We start from the raw sequence: 18,911 nt of genomic DNA on the forward strand, positions 1-18,911 counted from the left end.
GCCAGTTCTAATGAACAGACACAAGAGTTGAGTGTACAGTAGTGAGGAGAACCCTCCTATATTTATGTGTTGTGTCAATGGCTGTCAAGTGGGTTCAAGTTTTGTGTAGACTGATAAAAGGCTAAGGCATTAAATCAGTAATCAAGCTGCATGTTTTATTCAAGAGCAAGATTTATTGTGAAAGAATACAAAGAACACGGTTACAAAAGACTGGTGTGGTGGTGGATATACTACACAAGGAAAGACATATTGACAATTCTATAACAGCCTTTCCCAGACTAAGAACACTTGATTTAAAAATATGGAGATTTAAGATAAGATTTTAACTATGACAGCATTATTACAAGGTCCAGATTCCATCTAATCACAATGTGCTTTGTCCGTCACTTTTACGAAGTTAAGTGAGTTTTGCTATATTTTGATTTTTTACACAACCTATTTCACTGAGGCTTATAATTTCTTTTCTCTAGGTTGAGGAAAAAGCACACTGTGGTTGGACTTAATCTAAGCCCAAATCCTTTACAGTACATTATCTTCCAGAAGAGGCACAAAGTTCTTCTGAAGGTGAGAATTAGTAATAAATAACGGTCTCTCGCACAAAATTCATTCTGAGATTTTAACATTTCCATAGAGTAAAATCACCTTGGTTGAGACAAACATTTTTGCAAATTTATCTTCGATTATTTGCATTCTCAGTTGTCAAATTGGAAACAAACAGGTGAGGTAAGGGTTCCTTGGGGTCTCTTGGAAGGGGAGCCGGAGCATTCAGGCAGAACAAATTCAATCATGTTTCCTCTTCTTTTTCTTGTCTTTTTTGCATTTTTTCTCCTCTTCAACGAGAGGCTCCCCTTCTTCCCTGTTCTTCTTCTTCTTCCTCCTCCTCTTTTTATCACTAGACTCCGCATCTGCAGTCTCCTCTTCCGCTGCAGCATCTGAGTTTTGTGTTTCCTCCTCCGAGCACCGTTTGGCTTTCTTCTTCCTGTGTGCATGGCTGACAGCGTCCTCTGGAACCTGATCCTGGTTCCCGCAGAGCTCCACAGCACAGGAAATGGCACAGTCCTCCCTCTCCATCTCTCTATCCGCATGCTTCCTCTTCTTCTTCTTTCTGCCCGTGTTGCTCTCTTCCTGGGCCTCGGGTTTGTCTGTGTGGGGATCAGCGCTCTCCTCCATCTGCGCCTCCTCTTCCCTCTCCTTCTTCTTCTTCTTCTTCTTGGACTTGGCTTTTCCCAGTGCCAGGGTGTCCCGGGCGTGGCCGCAGGCGTCCAGGGTGGTGTTTGGGGCATCCTCCCGGGTCTCGGTTGTGGCTGCGGAGGCTTGCCGTCCCTTCAGCTGGGCCATCCTCTGCGCAAAGTACTCTTGCATGGTGAGGGTGCTGGTGACTGTGTTTATGGCGGCTTCTGCTTCGGGGTCAGGGGTCACTTCCTCTGCTTCACCTTTCTCGCTCTCTTCCTGGGACTCCTGACTGCTGCCAGACTACAAAAATAAGAAAATCAGGAAGTCAGACAGATCTATTTCCACACACAGTAAACATGTAGTTCCCCCTTTTTTGCAACACTGTTGCTAAATTAAGAAGAATAACCTGTTTTGGGCACCAGCTCTGACGAAGAAACCCCTGAAGGTGCAGTTTTGTCTGGATAAATGTACATGATGTGCCCTTGAAAGATGTTATTCCTTTAGTCATCAGAAATCACATCAATCAAACCCTGTAAAGACTTGTTCCACACCTCATGTAGAACCAGGCTAGCTGCCTGTTACGTAAAAAATTATCTACCGAAAAAAACACCCAGGCGATATTGCAATCCTCCAGACGGCCATGCCTTCTGGAGAAGTTGTTTCGGCTTGGGTGGAGCAGACGCTCCTGTGACATCAGTGACACTAGTTTAACGTCCCTCAATCATCACCGAACCACATTTTTGCACGATTAGTTACATTCATCGAACCCCTGATGGTTAATACACAGTCAAAACTAGAAATGGTGTTGACAGAGTGACACAAGAATTGGCATCACTTACTGGCTTAGCGGAAGTTATATGAAGTCAGCTCTACCTGACAGGTAAGACTAGATTTCCACACATGGCTGATCCAGACACAAGGATTAATAATAAACCATTTTATTTCCCCATTTATAACATCTGCAGAACTGTGGCTCTACAGCAGTTTCCTACTCAGGATCTGAGTTTCCCCACAACGGCGGGAAAATGAGGAGCACGCAGAGTGAAAAACCCAGCTTCCAATTCACGCAGCGCATGTGTCCTGACAGATTAGCGTAGCGTGATATCCATGCCAACAGCAGGCATCCCGCATTAACGCGGCTCAAAAGAACAGCCGCGGAACGGCTGATTCGGAGTGAAAACCAGCCACCGACATCGAGCTCTGACACGGCCAGATCTCTCCGCAGCACCTGCACGTCCACCCTCGCCCTGCCCACACAAGGCTCAGTGCAGCCTGTCACTCAACACATAGAGCAGCCCCATCACTCGGCTCCGGTCAAAGACCTGTTCTTTATCACTCAATCACACACTCCATTTACCCTGACAGGAAATATGAGATTTCTACAGTGTCCAAGAAGTAAATTCTTTAAAATGGTTACTTTTCCCCCCTCTGTCCAACCCACTTTTTGAAGATTAAATGTTTCTTAAGAGAGGCAGGGAGAATATGGAGAATGGATTACGTGGGTGTTTTAGTCCCCACGATTAACCAAGCGGTTCCATGATATTCCAGAAAAACCTGAAAGTTGTAGGTGTGAGGTTACACCTCCTACAGATTCTGGAAAAAATAACAACCCCCATTTTTTTTCTTTGCTTCCGCTTTTGTGCATCTGTATACTTCCTGATATATTTCACAACTGTATTTATGGTAAAACTCTCTTCAATCACTGCTATGCGGCAACTTTCAAAAACATAACTGTTAGACACCTTGTTCCATCAGACATGGTTTCAAGACTGCATGGACCTCACAACAGGGTTTTGCAAATGTTAACCGGTCCATTGGGATTGCTGAGGCTGATAGCTGATAAACAGCGTGTGAGAAGTGACGTGACCTTTAGGAAAAGACGACACTCAGGCGTGTTTTACGCTGTAAACCTCCAACACTTTGTCATCTGGGCCCCACGTCCCATTAGTCTTCATTTTCCTAATGGCTGCCTCAACGGGTAATGATCCTCTATGAAGACCCGCTCCCAGGACCGCAGTGAACAATGCCGTGCTGTCGCTAATGTCTGGGAGGCACTGCCAAACTGACTTCTACCCAACACTGCTTTATTACAGAGGCAGATATACATGCCACACGAAGATAATGAGAGCATGACCCAAGACTGGAGGTTACCTTGAGAATCTTATGGTAATGAAGGCGAATCACTGCTCCTCAGTACACAGTCTCCAAAGCAGGACCTCGGGGAAGAAAACATACATGCAGAATTCGACTGCTGCTTCCTGTCTGTGGAATGCTGCTTCTGGACTGGGCTTGTCTGAGATGGAGAGCGCATGTTGGATGTGATGCTGTTCTGAGATCTCCCCCTGAAACAGTTGAATTTACCCACAAACATTTTTTCCATCTCTTCAGGCTTGCACTCTACACAGCGAGCAGTGAACACACACTTTGTCCAGAAGCAGCCAGATCACAGACACTGTCTCACCTTTGCTGCCATTCTGACCCAGCCCATCAGGTAGGCATGGGGGTGCAGCGGGTACAGACAGCGTGATGTGTCAAAGTGCCAAAATTATGCCGTCTAAAGCCAGTGCGCTGGAACCGGTGTAAATGAGCACTGAAATGACAGGACCTGTTCGGAAGTTCTGGGGAAATGCTCATTTAAGAATGTTTAATAAATATAATTTCCTCAAGTGAAATAAATGAAGTGACTTGATTTAATGTTTCCACGATCTGATTTGTTTGTTAACACAGACCTCTTCCTCCACCGGAATAAACTGCAGTTCAGACGAGCAGCGGGGGAGGACGACGGGCAGCTGAAATAAGCAAACTTTCTCCCGGGGCTCGGAGGGAGAAAATCTCTGCACTCAGAGATATTACACAGCGGCCTTCATTAGGTGCGGGCGGCAGGGACGGGGGCGAAACCCAGCATGGGAGTGAGGATTTATCTCTGGCTTGATGGCTGGGGGCCACTTTGGAAAAAGTGTGTGAAATGAGAGCCCTGGGAAAGAGGGGAGAATCCTCCTGTGTGCTGCTGCACCTCTCAGCACCGGGACGCCTATTAGCTTTATCTGCACATGGCCACCGAAACGAGCCGAGCTGAGCCACTGCAGCACTTTAGCCACTTACACACAGCTAAGCACTTACACATACCTGTGCACACGTCCGTATGCACACACTTACGCACATGTGCACATTTACAAACTTACACCGATGTATGCATTAACACGTACACACATTTATATACGCTTGCGTACATGTATATATTTACATTCATACATAACCCATACCCATACCTGCCCTCTCTTAGCACCTACCATAACAACCCAATAAAATCCATCTCATTTTACCAAGGCAAACAGACAAAGCTGCCTAAGATAAGACAAACACCTGGAAGGGGAACAGATTTCCAAACAGCTACCAATCACAAACTATGATGATGAATACAACACAGTACCAAGTACCACATTCTCTGAATGCATACTGGTCAGTGCATCTTCAGTTTGACTTTGCCTGAATTTGTCTGAATTACGCTCCAGTCCAGCTGGATGTTAGAGCGCAGACAGAGCTGGTAAATACAATGTAACACACGCACAGACACGAACGTGTGGTTCATCAGGTGACGTCTGCTGTCTGTGAGGCCGTTCTCCCCAATGACCCTGGGGTGGCTCCAGAGTCTATTTTAAGCACCCCCCCCACCCCCCCACAAAACCCCTCAATGTGACAATCCGCCCGACCAGCCACAACGCCCCCACCCCTTCCACCCCCGCACCCCTCCCAAAGCCTGCGACGGTGGCAGAGGAGAAGTCGGCAGGCGGGGGGCATTGTTGGGGGGAGTCTTTGGCTCTCGTCCCCGTCCTACCGACCACCCCCCCCCCCCCCCCAGCACGGCGCGGCGTGGCGGAGCTGCAGGAAGGGGCTGCGCTCCCAGCAGCGTGTGCGGAGCGGAGATAAGGCTCCTTCAGAGAGGCGGACTCGCGGCTATCAGCCCTTCCTGCTCTCCTCTCCTGGCAGCGCTGAGCACAGAGGCAGGGAGGAGCTCCAGGAGACTGGGGGTGTGTGTGGGGGTGGGGGGTGGGGGGGGAGGATTTCGAAAAGGAATGGGACACTCCCCTGCTTCGCTCTCGCATCCAGGCCCGGGAACGCTCGCGCGCCGAGACGCCGCGGCGCATGCCAAACCCTCTCCCAGCGGCGGCTGCCGGCCGCCGTAACGTTATGGACGCTGCGGTAAGCCAGCAGCTTAGGAACATCTGCCCGGTCCAAACAGGAGGATACAGATCGTTTAACAAACCAAAATCATGTCTAAATGGCTCACGCAGCTTGTTGCCAAATATTTATAAGGATTTTTTGTAATCAAACATGCATACTAATTCCGCATACCGAAATCCTAAGCACTGCTATTTTATGTACCAGAATTTAGGTGAAAAATTAACTGCTTGACAGAGTATTCGTTTGAAGACATCCAGGGTTCCTAAAAGACAGTGTTGTCTGCACTGTAGGCACTCACCGATTTGTCACCTGGATTTGGGAGCATGGGGGGAGTGGTACTACAGGCAGTGTTGGGTAATAAGACTGACACCGAGACGGTCCATAACTTTGAGCAATACATTTAAGCAAGACTTATTACAGTTCCTTGACAACATCTGTAAATAACTTCAGCAACTGCTGAATGAGAAAATAGTAGTATTTTTAAAAAACACGAATCTAGTTAAAGACTACGTACATGGCAGTGCATTTTAATTCAAGTCCTGGAGATTTTAACTGGATAATATTTTATTAAAACATAATTCATTAAAAGCACAATGGTGCATAGACACTTTATTGTTTGTGACATGGTTATTCTTCCTCTGAACATTATTAGTTACTATTTTCCTCTCAGGTGTTATGTCTGATCACGACCTTGTCGATGCAAAGGTAACCTTATCATATTTACATGTCCTATCTTCTGCACTCTTCAGGGACAGGAGCCCCAAGTATGCCTTACTCTGACATCACACTGAGATGGGATCAAATCCATTCTTTTGCATTCATGGATCCATTTCTTCCACATACCATTTTGAGTAAGGGGTACACCATTATTGTACCACTCACATCAAATAGCTTTGGATAAGAGCGTCTGCTAAATGCCAATAATGTAATGTAATGTAATGTAATGTAAATCATCACTTGTGCCCATATACCATTGTGTACACGCAATAAATGCTAGAGGATTCTCATGAATTTTCATGTACACATTCACTTCTATGTTTACGTTTAATGTTTGTAAATGACTGAGAAGTATCTGTGTATGCATTAAAAACTCCAACTCTCCACTCTGAGGCACCTTTTTACACCTGAAAATTGCACATTTTTTAAATAATGTAATAATGTCAGCTTTTAATAATGTGCATCTCAGAGTGCAACAGCTAAACAGTTAACAGTTAAAACAGCGTTTACCGCAAAGTACACGACGAAGTAAAATTGATGGATGTAGAAATGTCATGTTCCTTGCACATTTTAATTAATGCTATCCAGTTTCCCAGTGCCCAAAATATAATTTTAAAAACCGGTAGCCAGAACCACCCCCTGAAATTCAAAACCGCTGAGGTGGGGACAGGAACAGAAAGCCTGGTTTACTCAGGTCAGTGCGTGGCATGCACTCCATAATGATTTCAAGCCATTAGTATGAAAAACAGACAGGCTTGGGACTAGTCTTTCAGTCTTTGGTGCCTGACACACTACAATACTAGCATTCCTCAGGTACAGAGGACCCGCACCTGCTCATAATTTGACCTGTGAAATCATTTCAACCACGAAGAACTCTATTAATTTCCTGAGATGTTCTCACTGCCCATATACCACTTTCAAGAGCTTGATTATTGACTGTTTGGCAGAAAAGTAGTTAGAAGTTCTGCACACAGATTTGTTGAAACCCTAATCTTTCTAGACAGCTTGTCTATTTTCAGCCTTTCCTGATGGAACACGTTGCCTTCCTGTGGGGACAGGAAAAAAAAACATTTCTTAAATTAAAAGATTTTGCTGAATAAAAATAAAATGGGCGGGGGGGGGGGTGGGGGGGGGGGGGTGGGTAAAAAAAAAAAAAAAACAAAGCCGTTCATCACTGCAGTGTCAGTGACAGCGCTAGACTCAGACAAACCGCTGCCAGCTCGTCACACACAGACAGGTGCAAGACAGGAATCAATGCAGGGGCTGATAATTCCTGTGATTTCTGAAAAAAAAAAAAAAAAATCAATGCAGACACAACGACCGCCCTCAACCCCTGCGTCGCTCCAGGGCTAATTCGCCTCTAGAGGGTTAATTGTTGGGATGGCATCGTGAAGCAGGAGAATCCCCATTTGCCAATAAGGCTCGCCTGATATCGGTAAGCCTGTTAATTGCGCAGCCGTGCCCTCATTGTCCTGCCACGGTTATAAATTCGGCTGCGGATGTAGATTATAGATCAGGCTCAGATTAGCCGGCCCCTCTCTCCCAGATGGGCGTCGGGAACACAGCCGTCATCCTTCATGAGTGAGGGTTCCTCAACAGGTGGCTCCCTCCTCCGTTAGCGCTGTGATCGCACCGTATCTGCAGAGAATCGCACACCAGCGCATTCGCCTAGCAGAGCCCTCTTCTTCTCTGACTTACACAAGCAACAGCTCAGCCCTGTTCACTCACAATGAACACGCAGCAGCTGAGTCTCACACTGAGGGAGGGTTGCGGGCTCGAATCCCAGGTACAGCACTCTTACATTCTTGCAGCTACGGTTTGTCACGCCAGGGACACAGTGCCCACTGTGGCCGACCATGAGCTGAGTTCGTGGAGTGCTTCTGGCAGGCGTAAAATAATTACAGTGCACACTACATTCGCTCAGAAGATGCTCTTATCCAGCGCAACTTGCATACCTTACAATTTTCACAGTCCGTCCATTTATACTGCTGGCTATTTACTGAGCCAATCGGGTAAAGTCAGAGTTAGAAAGATCTGTGGGTTTATGCTCGTTGCATGTGGAAAAAGGCTACATTTAGTGTTCAATTACCAGTTTGGACAGGACAGAATATTACAAAACTAAGCTCCACAAAAATAAAAATTCTTAGCCACTTAAACAACTACATATCTTTATTTCCAGACCATCTTGAGAAAAATTAACAGACAAACATAAAACCATCTTTAAAAACATATATTCACACAGAGGCGCTCTGTGGCTTGAAGAAACCCCTCTGGAGTGATCTAAGGATCAGTACTTGTATTCCAGTATAATAAACAGAGCAAAAAAAAAAAAAATCTTATACAAGGTATACCTACACTACTCCTGCTTTCTGTTGCAATTGCTCTCCTGTACTACCCCCCAGGAGCACAGGTTTCAAAGCCCAGGTGGAAGATGGACCATTTATTTTCCTCGCCGTGATTTATTACAATAAAAAGTTGTGATTAAATGCAACCAGGAGCCACAAACAGCCGAGGAATTGCAAATCTGCAGGCAGTTAGTTTTGCCCCGCAGTAATTACCCAGTGCGGCATTCCTGACTCGGCCTGTAGCTAAGAGACGGTGATTTCGGCGCTAATCTGTACGTGTCCGGGGGCTGGCTGGCCGGGTATGGTGGGGGGAGGTGGGGGGGGGGGGGGTGCTGGTGTTCGAGTGACTGCCAGAGGGGGTGTCACTGGCGGGTTTTTAGTTTCCGCGGCGGCAGCAACGGTCCTGTCAACAGACCGGCTCTTAAAAGGCAGCGCTTTGTTTGAGGCAATTAGATGTTATCTGAGATCAAATTAGAGCTCCCCGCTCAACAACAAACAAGTCATTCAGCAGCAGCGGAGGGCAAGCGAGCCGCCACACTCACGAACGCATCGGGAGAGCGCACCGTCCCCTGCCTTCAGCAGCGTGGCCGCTTATGATTATGACTATCATCATTATGTCCAAAGTGTTATGACTATATTGCTCCTACTCCATAATGTATATATCGTGAAATAAAGTCAATTGGTATTTCACAGCTTCGTGGACTGCATTTAAACTGGTGTTCCCCGATCATGAGCAAAAATTCTGTAATGATTTTTGTTGTATCAAAAATGACACGTTACATTCCTTCTTAAGTTTGTCTGTGTTTTCAATTTTGGTACATGCAGTGGATCCAACAGGGCCTTTTCAACAAACTACTGAATGAACAATCCCTACTTCATACTGCAAGTCTTCACTGCAGAGTCCAGAGAAGGGTTCAATCACTCCAAGCAGGTGCGCTCGGTCTAGGCCTTCAGTTTTTCCTTTTGGTATGAACCATTCTTACCAAGTTGTCCAGACTCTTGTCAGGACGGCTGGGGTCTCATCTCCAGTTCAAAGTACTACAGTGTAAAGGCTAATCTGTCTAACCCGTTTGAGAGGGGAAACCAGAGGCACTGCGGTCACTACCAGCCTTAGTTCACCTTCTTCCACTCTACCTGTCAGAGAAACATCTTCTCTGAGCACATCTTCACTGAGCATACCCGCAGTAAGAGTGACAGGCACAAGGATTGAGCAAATGACCACAGACTTGGGATAACTGTCAAAAACCAGAAAGAAAAGCTGCCACATTGGTAAAATTTTATAGCGGGATGTTTCTGAACATTTCAATGTAATGCATTAACTACAGATTACAGTAGACACAACATACCTGCTTTCTACTAACTTCTACATTTGATGTACTCTGGTCACACTTCTTAATAAGAACAGAAATCTTTACCGCAGGAGCCAATCATGGTTCATTAAATGTGGTGTATGTCAGAGTCAGGGCTGTGACCTGGGTTGACCCGAGGGGCAAGGAATAACCAATTTTTCCTGTATCAGCACCTGCGGGCCACCCTTACATCCCACGCACCTTACGAACAGAAAGAGGCACTCCGCGTTTGCCAAATGGCAGCACCCCCACCACTCCCCCCCAAAAAACCACCCAGAGGAGCAGCAGTCTGGAGGGAGCACCCGCGGATGCACGATTCTTCACTTAGGCTAAGCGTGGGCGATGCCCCCCCCCCCCCCCCACTGCTCCTGGTCTTTGTCCTACAGTAGGAGTGGGAGTGAGAGAGGTCACGGGGGTCACGGCAACCCCATGCGCCCGCCTTCCTGCCTGCCTTGCGCCAGGTCACACAGCCCCATTTATCAACCTCTGATTAGCACAGATTAATGGACCCGGAGGCGAAAATCTCAACAAGCCTCTCCGGCCACAGCCAATCACGACTTCTCCACAGTTTGGTCGGTGGAGCCCCGCATTGTAGACCTGGGAGTGGTGTTAGCCTGGTCTGACACTGTTGCTCACTTAACTTGAATGGACACACTTATGTTCTATTGCGCTGCAAGTAACTCTGGATAATAGTGCCTGTTAAATGCCTGTAATGTAATGTACAGCTGTCTGACTCAGTCAGCTTTAAAAGTCAGATTGTTTGGTATGTCCCAGGTCTGAAATCAAGCCTTCAACTCAGCGGCATTTCCTCCGTTAAAGCTCCATCTTCCTTTCACATGTGCTGCCCCGTGTCTGACTGTTACATGGCCTTTGTTACTTAAGGAGTGACTTAAGTCCTTTTGCGTGCTCATCACCACACCTCTGAACACTGCGTACTGCAGGCCAAGAGAAGCACTGGAGTCTGGAGCGACTCCTACCAAAACAATAGTTATCCCACAGAAAACAACTGATGACAGGACAAGCTTAAGAACTTCAGAAACGCTTGAGATCCGCTTGAAAAACATTAGGGAAGTGAACTAACCTGTATCTGGCCTATTCACAGTGGCGAGAAGTAACACCTTATCACATTAACACATTATACTGTCTCTGAGATTGTAGAGGACTAAGCCCATGTGCCACCTTACAGCCAGCTGCTGATCTCCAAGTTTCAGAGTGGCAATCACTGACGCTTTGAAGCTTTACGGTTTGCCGAACGCAAACTGTCTAGGCTGTAGTTATGAGAAAGTGAGGCTTCATGCACCCCAGTATGGGTGGCACCACCATGTACTACCAATGACTAATGTGAACCAATCAGAGTAATTTACTGAAGTGGAAAAAGTCTTCTGATTAGTTCCTGCAAGTCTATGAATCAAAGCAGCCGGTAGCTGCTATCCGTTAGGGGTTTATGTAGCCTCACTCTACTGTCATTAATAAAATGCTTTTACAAATGCTTGGACAACACATATCAACTCAGCTCTACAGTTACTGAGGTAAAGGATGTGACTCTAACAGGTGTGACATTTTAATTAAACATCCAACATGATCCTTTTTTCTGCTGGGAACTGGGGTCCTGTTGAGCCCAAGGGGTTCTGGGAAAAAGCCTAGTGCTTCACACAAACATCTCTGCAGCAACGCTGGGTGGCATGATGCCAAGTTTATTTTTTTTATGGCACTACACAGAGAAAGGGCTTGTGGATGCGCACAGACATGGCGCACTCATGATGTTCACACCAATATATATAACATTATTGACACCGAACAATCAAGATTAAAATATTTAATGATTCACCCACATACCTGTAGACAAAATTTTAACCAGTTTGATTCAGGTTTCATGTTCACAGAAATTATTCTTTTTTTTAATTTTTTAAAGTTAACTATGTATGACCACTGGGGGATTTGAAGTAATCTCTTAATATTGCTTATCTTTTCAGATACAGCTTGAGCCTGACAACTGATTCCATGTTAAAAATCCACATTTTCTGTGAAGCTGTTTCTTTCTCTTGATGGTTATTATTTTATTATTTCAGTAAAAGCGTTACTGTTATGCAAAGTAAGACTTTATTTTTAATTCACTCTCCAATGATATGTTGAAAGCAGGAGGAATATTCCAAAATTAAACCTATATAAAATTCTCTCTCTCTATATATATATCTTTCTATATACATATATAATGTAAATATAAAATATAAAAATATAAAATGCTCTCAGGTTGTAATTAATTATCCTAGGTGATCATAAATGACCTACGTACATGTTTACATGATCATCCAGAACGGGTGTGCCAATTGCATTATTTTTGCTTGCGCATAAGTCAAATTTGAGGCGGTGTATTTGCGGAGGGATTACCTTTAAAGGTATAGTTACTAAAGAATTATTCACACAACAATATGGGACAGGTTTTGTTGCATTCATCCCTGAGCTGTCTGGCTACTGCCTGCTTGCCGCAACTATTAGTCACACATTTTATATGTCATTGATATACATTCTTTTTATACATTTTGAACAATATTTCACCTTGCTTATTAAATGTGACTGAACTTCAAAAATCTTGGACAACATTTTGCGATTTTCAATCTGCACCTTTCATAATCTAGTTAAAAGCACAACAGACATTGTTTCTGTTCTAGCTTGTAAAATGTGAACTACACAGTGGTTTGGCCCCTGCTAGCAGAATAGGTGCTGCTTCAAATACCTGGTCCGTCCACCGAGCGACACCAAAGCAGATGCACATGCCCAGCAGTTTAACAATGAGAGGGGAAGCTGCTGTCGGCAAGAAAATGTTTGGCAACAGGTTGCCTAGAGACATCTCTACGTTTGGAAACAAATCTTGCAAGGGCTATGAGAACCAAGGTAACAAATTTAAACCGTGGTGAAGGCTATGACGATTTTTAAAATAACACATTTGGTTAAAACGGTTCGTGAATATAAATGTACAATAAAAAAGTAAAACTGATCGCTGCAGCTGTGCATTTTATGGGTGAAAGCAGAATAGCTGAATAATGACACAGCCAAACATCCGGAGACAAACGCGTGACAATGAGATCTGTTACCGGCCGGAACACGTACGAGTGACACAAACGGCGGACGGCATTAGACAGCTTGATGTCTGTCCCTCCCGACGCCCGAACAACTCACGCTTCAGAAGAGACGATATTTAAAGAGCCTCGGACAAAACAGTTGTCTGAGTGAGGAATTTTTTTCCCCCAAAAACGACAAAAAGAAAAAGAGAGGCTAAAAACTAAAAAAAAAAAAAAAAAAAGGGCCCCGCGATCTCAGCTTTCATGCAAACGGCAGCTTTAAAAAATGACTAAGTGCCGTTGATGTATGAAGTTGGTGGGAGCCTATTTATCAGCGCGCCCGTGCGCTCACCCGCTCCGGTCCCTCATGTCACGGGCCACGTCGTTCCCCTTTGACTGATTAATTAGCCAATCAGGGGACATTTTTCACCGGGAGGCAGGAGGGTTTATTTCAGCTTAATGCGGGGTCTCTCACAGAGACACATTAGAGCCAAGTCGGCTCTTTCGGGGGCCCCGCCGGAGCGGCCGGGCGAGGGGGAGAGGAGATAAATCACAGCCTCTCCCCGCGGCTCCCTAACTAACCCCCCGAGGAGGAGCGGAGCGGCGGCCGGGGGCGCCTCTCAGCGCCGATAAGCAGGGGGAGCGGAGCGCTGCCAACTGCCTTCATTTAAAAGTGCCCGGCTCTTTGATTTTCAGCCGCGCGTCATTTATCTTGCGCTGAATAATTGCGCAGGATGGGGGGGGAGGGGGGCAGGGGGGGGGGCTTTGACGGGCGTGGGCACGGTGATGGATCACGGAGAGGGCCCTCGGACAGACAGCTGCTCGGGCGATTGTGTGGGCACCGGGGCGGGGGGGGGTTGTTTAATAATATTTATTGTTTGCGTTTTTTGGTGTTTATTGTTTGCGGTTTTCAGGGACGCGGGAGGTGGTGGAGGGGTGGCAGGGAGAGTGAGGAGGAAGCCCCCCCCTCTGCTGCTGACGGGTGAGCAGGGATGTCCTTCTCAGCCGTCAACCTCTGCATCTGTCAGTTGATGAATTATCAAAACACCACTGACTATGATAATAAAAATTTTCATGCATTTATCAGCCTTCAGGCTTGGAGAACCTGAACACCTGACTTCTGTGGAAGTTTTGAGGCTTTACATTAAAAAAAAAATGCAGACAGCCGTAACTACTTTAAACACATATGAGCAGGTGCAGAACAAACCATGCAGTCCACTCCTCTACGGTTCTGTGCTTCACTGATCAAAACAGAGCCAGAAAACTGCGAACCTTGCTTGCAGTCGCTTACTGGTCCACTGGAGTTCAAAGAGGCCCGTGTTTAGGGAACCTACAAGTTTGTCTACAAGATCTCCATTTATAGCTATGGTATATGAGCTGATTGGTGAGAGAACTGAACACACTTTTTGTCCCTAAAAATCAGTTTATCGGTTCATGCTTGCACCTTCACACATCACAGCGTGTGTCAAAGGGAAACAGATCAGTCCTGTTCACCTCTGCTGCATTTCCCAGCCCTGGAAAAATGAAGGGCCTTCTTGCCCCCTGAGTCAGCAGAACTATGCATGAGGTGAGAGCAGGTGTCCAGAAAGACTTCAAACGCAAAGCACATCAAACACAGACAAAATGGCACTTCTGTGGTGCACCTCAGTTTCCTGGAGTGCCCCAGTTAATGTTAAAAAAAAAAAAACATGTGACAGTGGCATTAGCAGTGACCTGTGAGTGACAGAGATGACAGAAGCTTCAGTGATCTATGCAGTGGGGAAATCAAAGTGGGTGAGCAGCACAGGGGTGAACCGAGGGTGCTGTTCTAACAGACGGGTACGTGAGGGCCGGGGGCGGGGACGCAGGCTCCAGGGAGGGGTACATAGGGGTGGGTATGCGGGAACCAGGTAGGGTACACAGGGGCCGATGTGTGGGGTGGGTGTGGGGGGAGGGCGGGGACCATGGAGGATGGAACACTGGGGGCGGGATGTGGGGGTGGGGGGCCGAGAAGGGTATGCAGGTCCGAGAGGGGTACAGGGGGGTGGGGGGGCAGGTACGTGGAAGAGGGTATGTGGGGGGCGTGTATGTGGAAGAGTGTATGCGGGGGGGTGTGTGGAAGAGGGTACTGGGAGCGGGTATGTGGAAGAGGGTGTTGGAGGGACGCGTATGTGGAAGAGGGTGTTGGGGGGACGGGTATGTGGAAGAGGGTGTTGGGTGGGACGGGTATGTGGAAGAGGGTGTTGGGGGGGACAGGTATGTGGAAGAGGGTGTTGGGGGGGACAGGTATGTGGAAGAGGGTGTTGGGTGGGACGGGTATGTGGAAGAGGGTGTTGGGTGGGACGGGTATGTGGAAGAGGGAATGCGGGGGGGGGGGGGGGGGGGTATGTGGAAGAGGGTACTGGGGTCGGGTATGTGGGGGCGGGTGGGCGCACAGCGCTCACACACTCGGTGTGTAAACAAACGCTGGCGGTCTGTGCATACCCCCCCGCTGCCCGGGTGAGCTCGCCTTTGGTGGGCAGCGGCCAGGGGACAGCCACATCCACCCCCCCAGCGGTTATCAGCGAGCGTTTTTACCAGCGATAAGGGTCAGTCAGGAAGCACAGCTCCAGAGGAAGGAAGCTGAGCGCTGGGAGCTGGAGATGGGGGGTGGCGAAAATGGAGGGGTTTTTGGGAAGTTCATCCAGATAGAGCAGGAAACACTCCCCCCCCCCACCTCATCCACAGACACATACAGGCACACACAGGCCGACTCACAAACAGAGACATGCAGAAGCACTCCCTCTCACACACACACACACACACATGTACACGCAATCACACACACACTGCACGTACACATGCACGCACACACAGACGTACAATGACGTACACAAACACTGACTCAAGTGCTTACGCACACCCACACCCACCCACCCACACACACACACAAGGAAACACACACACATGCACACACACACACAGACACGCAGACATATACACACACACACACACACACACACACACACACACACACACACACACACACACACACACACGCACACACTCGCAGGCATGCAGACGCACACAGACACACTCAAAAACACATGCATACACACAAACAGCCCGGTCCAAAAATCAAGCAGAGAGGCAACAGCTACGCCCCCCCAGCAGCCCCCCACTGTCCGTGCCACCATGTTCCCGATCTCTCGAGACACCATTGTGATTCTGCTGGGTGTATTTCGATCTGTTCAACCGTGCTTCTCCTGAAAGGGACAATAACAGTCCCAACCAAAACGATTTCACAAAAAAAAAAAATATTGCCTGCGTTTCCAATTTTAATCAACGTGGGAGCAAGGGGCCATTGTTGTGACGGCTGGGTCCAGCGCTTTAGCAAGAAATATGGATCCAAACGCCAATGTCCCGCAGCCAAAACTCAGAGGGACACTGTGCTGTTTGTTAGGCCGACTCGCACCTGCTATCGGGGGGAACAGGAAACCAGTTCACAACTTCTGCTGGATTTAGAAATACACTCTGGGGCCCATGCTTTAAAATGGATCAAAACATGATGTTTGATGTCCTGCAAATTCTGGTGTGATTTGAATTCGTGCCAACTTAAAAGGACAAGAGTAAAAGTTGCCAGTTTTTACATCCGTACTTATGCACATTTGCAGCATTTTGTCACTGCGTTAGCAAATATCTCTATGTGTCTCCAGCTGAAATGCCTCGGGTTTCAAATGCAGAGCACTGTAATTAGTGAGACAGAACACGTATTTGCCCCAACATGTGAATCACAAGACTCACCTCCCACACTACTGACAGACGCAATCGCGAAGGGACTTCAGCTGTATTATACTGCAAAGTGCAGTCCCTCAAACGGGGGTGTAGAGAGATCAATCGCATTGTTCTCACCATTTACACATGCACTCACACGCAGGTACTTATCTAATATGAGCGGTTATGGGCCTCTCTCTTCTGGGTAATGTTTTCAATCAATTAAAATAGCCAATAAATCTGATGACGATACTTTCTCTTGTTAACTGGTATTCAAAGTGTCATCCATCATCACCTCTTTCCAATAAAATTCTCCGGTCTGATTAAGTTAGACCATACTCAAAAGTTCTATTCATTCTCAAGGAATAAATACTGGCGCTTAGCAACGCAGTCACTGTGACCAAAACAGAAAGTGACGTCGCACAGCACCTGGCTGGTAAATGTTGAAGTGGAAGATGAGACGACGCTGCCTTCAACTTGGCAACACTCAGGAAGTACACTCCACTGCCAAATACAGCATGTTACGAATGACGCTTCAATAATTTTCAATAAAAGAAGAAGAACCAGAACAAATTAACTGTTGCATTTGTTCCATGGTGTCATGTCTGCTCATCTCTCAAAAACAAGAAGCAACAACTTCAAGACTTGCAGCACTTACACCTATAAAATTTTTAAAAGAGAGTACATAACAGATTATATTGATGAAAAGGTTCACATATTGTTTCATTTACAAGAAATGCTGAATTTATATCAAATACCACTTTATTTAGTGTGTGCTGTGACACACTTTAATCTCTTAAACATATTCACATAATGCACCTGCTGCTGACATGATGTTTGTTAGGAGGCCATAAAAATACAATAGCCTACATCTGACAAATTCACAAGCGCCAAACTTTAAAATAAACTGACACTGGAGACACAGAATTAACTGGTATACTGTGTCTTGCGCCCAAGGTTTGAGGAGAGTAAACCAGCTTACTCGGACTATCACCCAAAGTTTTGGGGCCAGAGAAAGTTTCTCAGGTTGCCAGGCTCATCACAGCGATTTGTGCGGGCCTCATCCCTCGGCCGCTCCTGGAGGCGACGCGGGGCCCTGTAACAGATCCTATTGGCGCTTCCCGCCGAGGCATTAATCTGCTAAAGCGATTTGCGCTGCTGCTGGAGTCAGCCTGCACGCTATGACACAGCTAATCTGCACCGCCAGCTGGGGACGCCGTGCCGCCCGGGGTCACATGACCCCCCCCGGATGCTGTCAAGGGAGCCAGTTGGTTCTGATGACGGGAGTGGTTTGAGAAAGCCCGAACGCTGCCTTAACATCTGCGTGTTGGTTCACGGAGCTGCGGCCTTCTGTGGTATCCGTCCCTACAGAAGCTTTGCACTCCTATAGATGAGTCATTGTAGAGCAGAGTGGATGATCACCGGGCTTTCTGAGTGCTCCGGACACTCTGAATATGTTCTGGACTTTCCTTAAGCGATTTCCACCTGGTTCTCCCTCCCAAAGCCAGTAATAGTTATTTGAGCCTGATAATGGGTACAGGTGAAACATGATGCAACTGTCACAGAGCAGGTCTAACAGGCCCGGGAGAGAGAGAATTACAGCTACAGGAGTTAAAAATGGACGCGGGATTAAGAGGCAAGTTCGGGCAGCACCGCTCACCTCCTCTTGGTCTTTCGACTTCTTCGTCCTCTTCCCAAAGATGCAAGCCAGGTCTGTCTCGCTGCGGTTGGACAGGTCCTTCCCTGCAAGACACAACCGGTAGGAGAGATGTTCAAGGACATGTAAACCAGTGGGGGAAATGTTCAAGGCCCTGACCCTCTGTTGCAAAAAAGGACAAAATCAGCATGTTACAGCATCTTTTATTTTTGTCTTTTTCAATTCTCCTTTGTAATATCCTATAAACAACTAAGTCCTTCCTTGTGAGAGAGTCTTCAAAACATCAGTATGAGGAGTGATATTCACTTAGAAGTTGCTCAGCACTGTCTTAAGGGTCATCCAAGGCTGTGAATGGGAAAACTGATTGTTGTCATAGTTTAATTCATCTGTCTGATAGGAAACAGATTTGATTTCAAAATCCTAAGGGGAAAAAGTGGTTAAGAATGCCAATATGAAAATGAAGGCAGTGTGTAGTTGGTGCCTCTAACTAAACAAACCACTAGAAGACTAACTTACTAATGTTTGGCTCATCAAACCAAAGACTTTCCCTGGGTGTGATTTCGCATTCTATCATTGCGAATCACACTCCAGTCCTTCTGAGCAAAGGGACAGACGTTACCACAGGATCGAATGAAACGCTCGCGTCTTGCCTCTGAGAGACAAGAGTGGAAAACTCCTGCGGCCGTGGCACATTACG

The 18,911-nt window shown here is 46.8% G+C and overlaps 1 protein-coding gene across 1 annotated transcript in view; it reads right to left on the bottom strand.

Moving 5' to 3' along the window:
* Window positions 1-212: 212 nt before the first annotated feature.
* The window catches only part of pinx1 (PIN2 (TERF1) interacting telomerase inhibitor 1), a 30,762-nt gene continuing 12,063 nt past the window's right edge, over window positions 213-18,911 (bottom strand). The window contains exons 6-7 of the mRNA XM_036550412.1: window positions 18,218-18,300; window positions 213-1,473 (exon numbers count right to left, since the gene is read on the bottom strand). Of these exons, the coding sequence (XP_036406305.1) occupies window positions 781-1,473; window positions 18,218-18,300 (776 nt within the window). The 3' untranslated portion in view covers window positions 213-780. The remainder of the gene's footprint in view (window positions 1,474-18,217; window positions 18,301-18,911) is intronic.

The sequence above is a fragment of the Megalops cyprinoides genome, chromosome 17 (genome assembly GCF_013368585.1).
Source record: "Megalops cyprinoides isolate fMegCyp1 chromosome 17, fMegCyp1.pri, whole genome shotgun sequence".
Lineage (NCBI taxonomy): Eukaryota > Metazoa > Chordata > Actinopteri > Elopiformes > Megalopidae > Megalops > Megalops cyprinoides.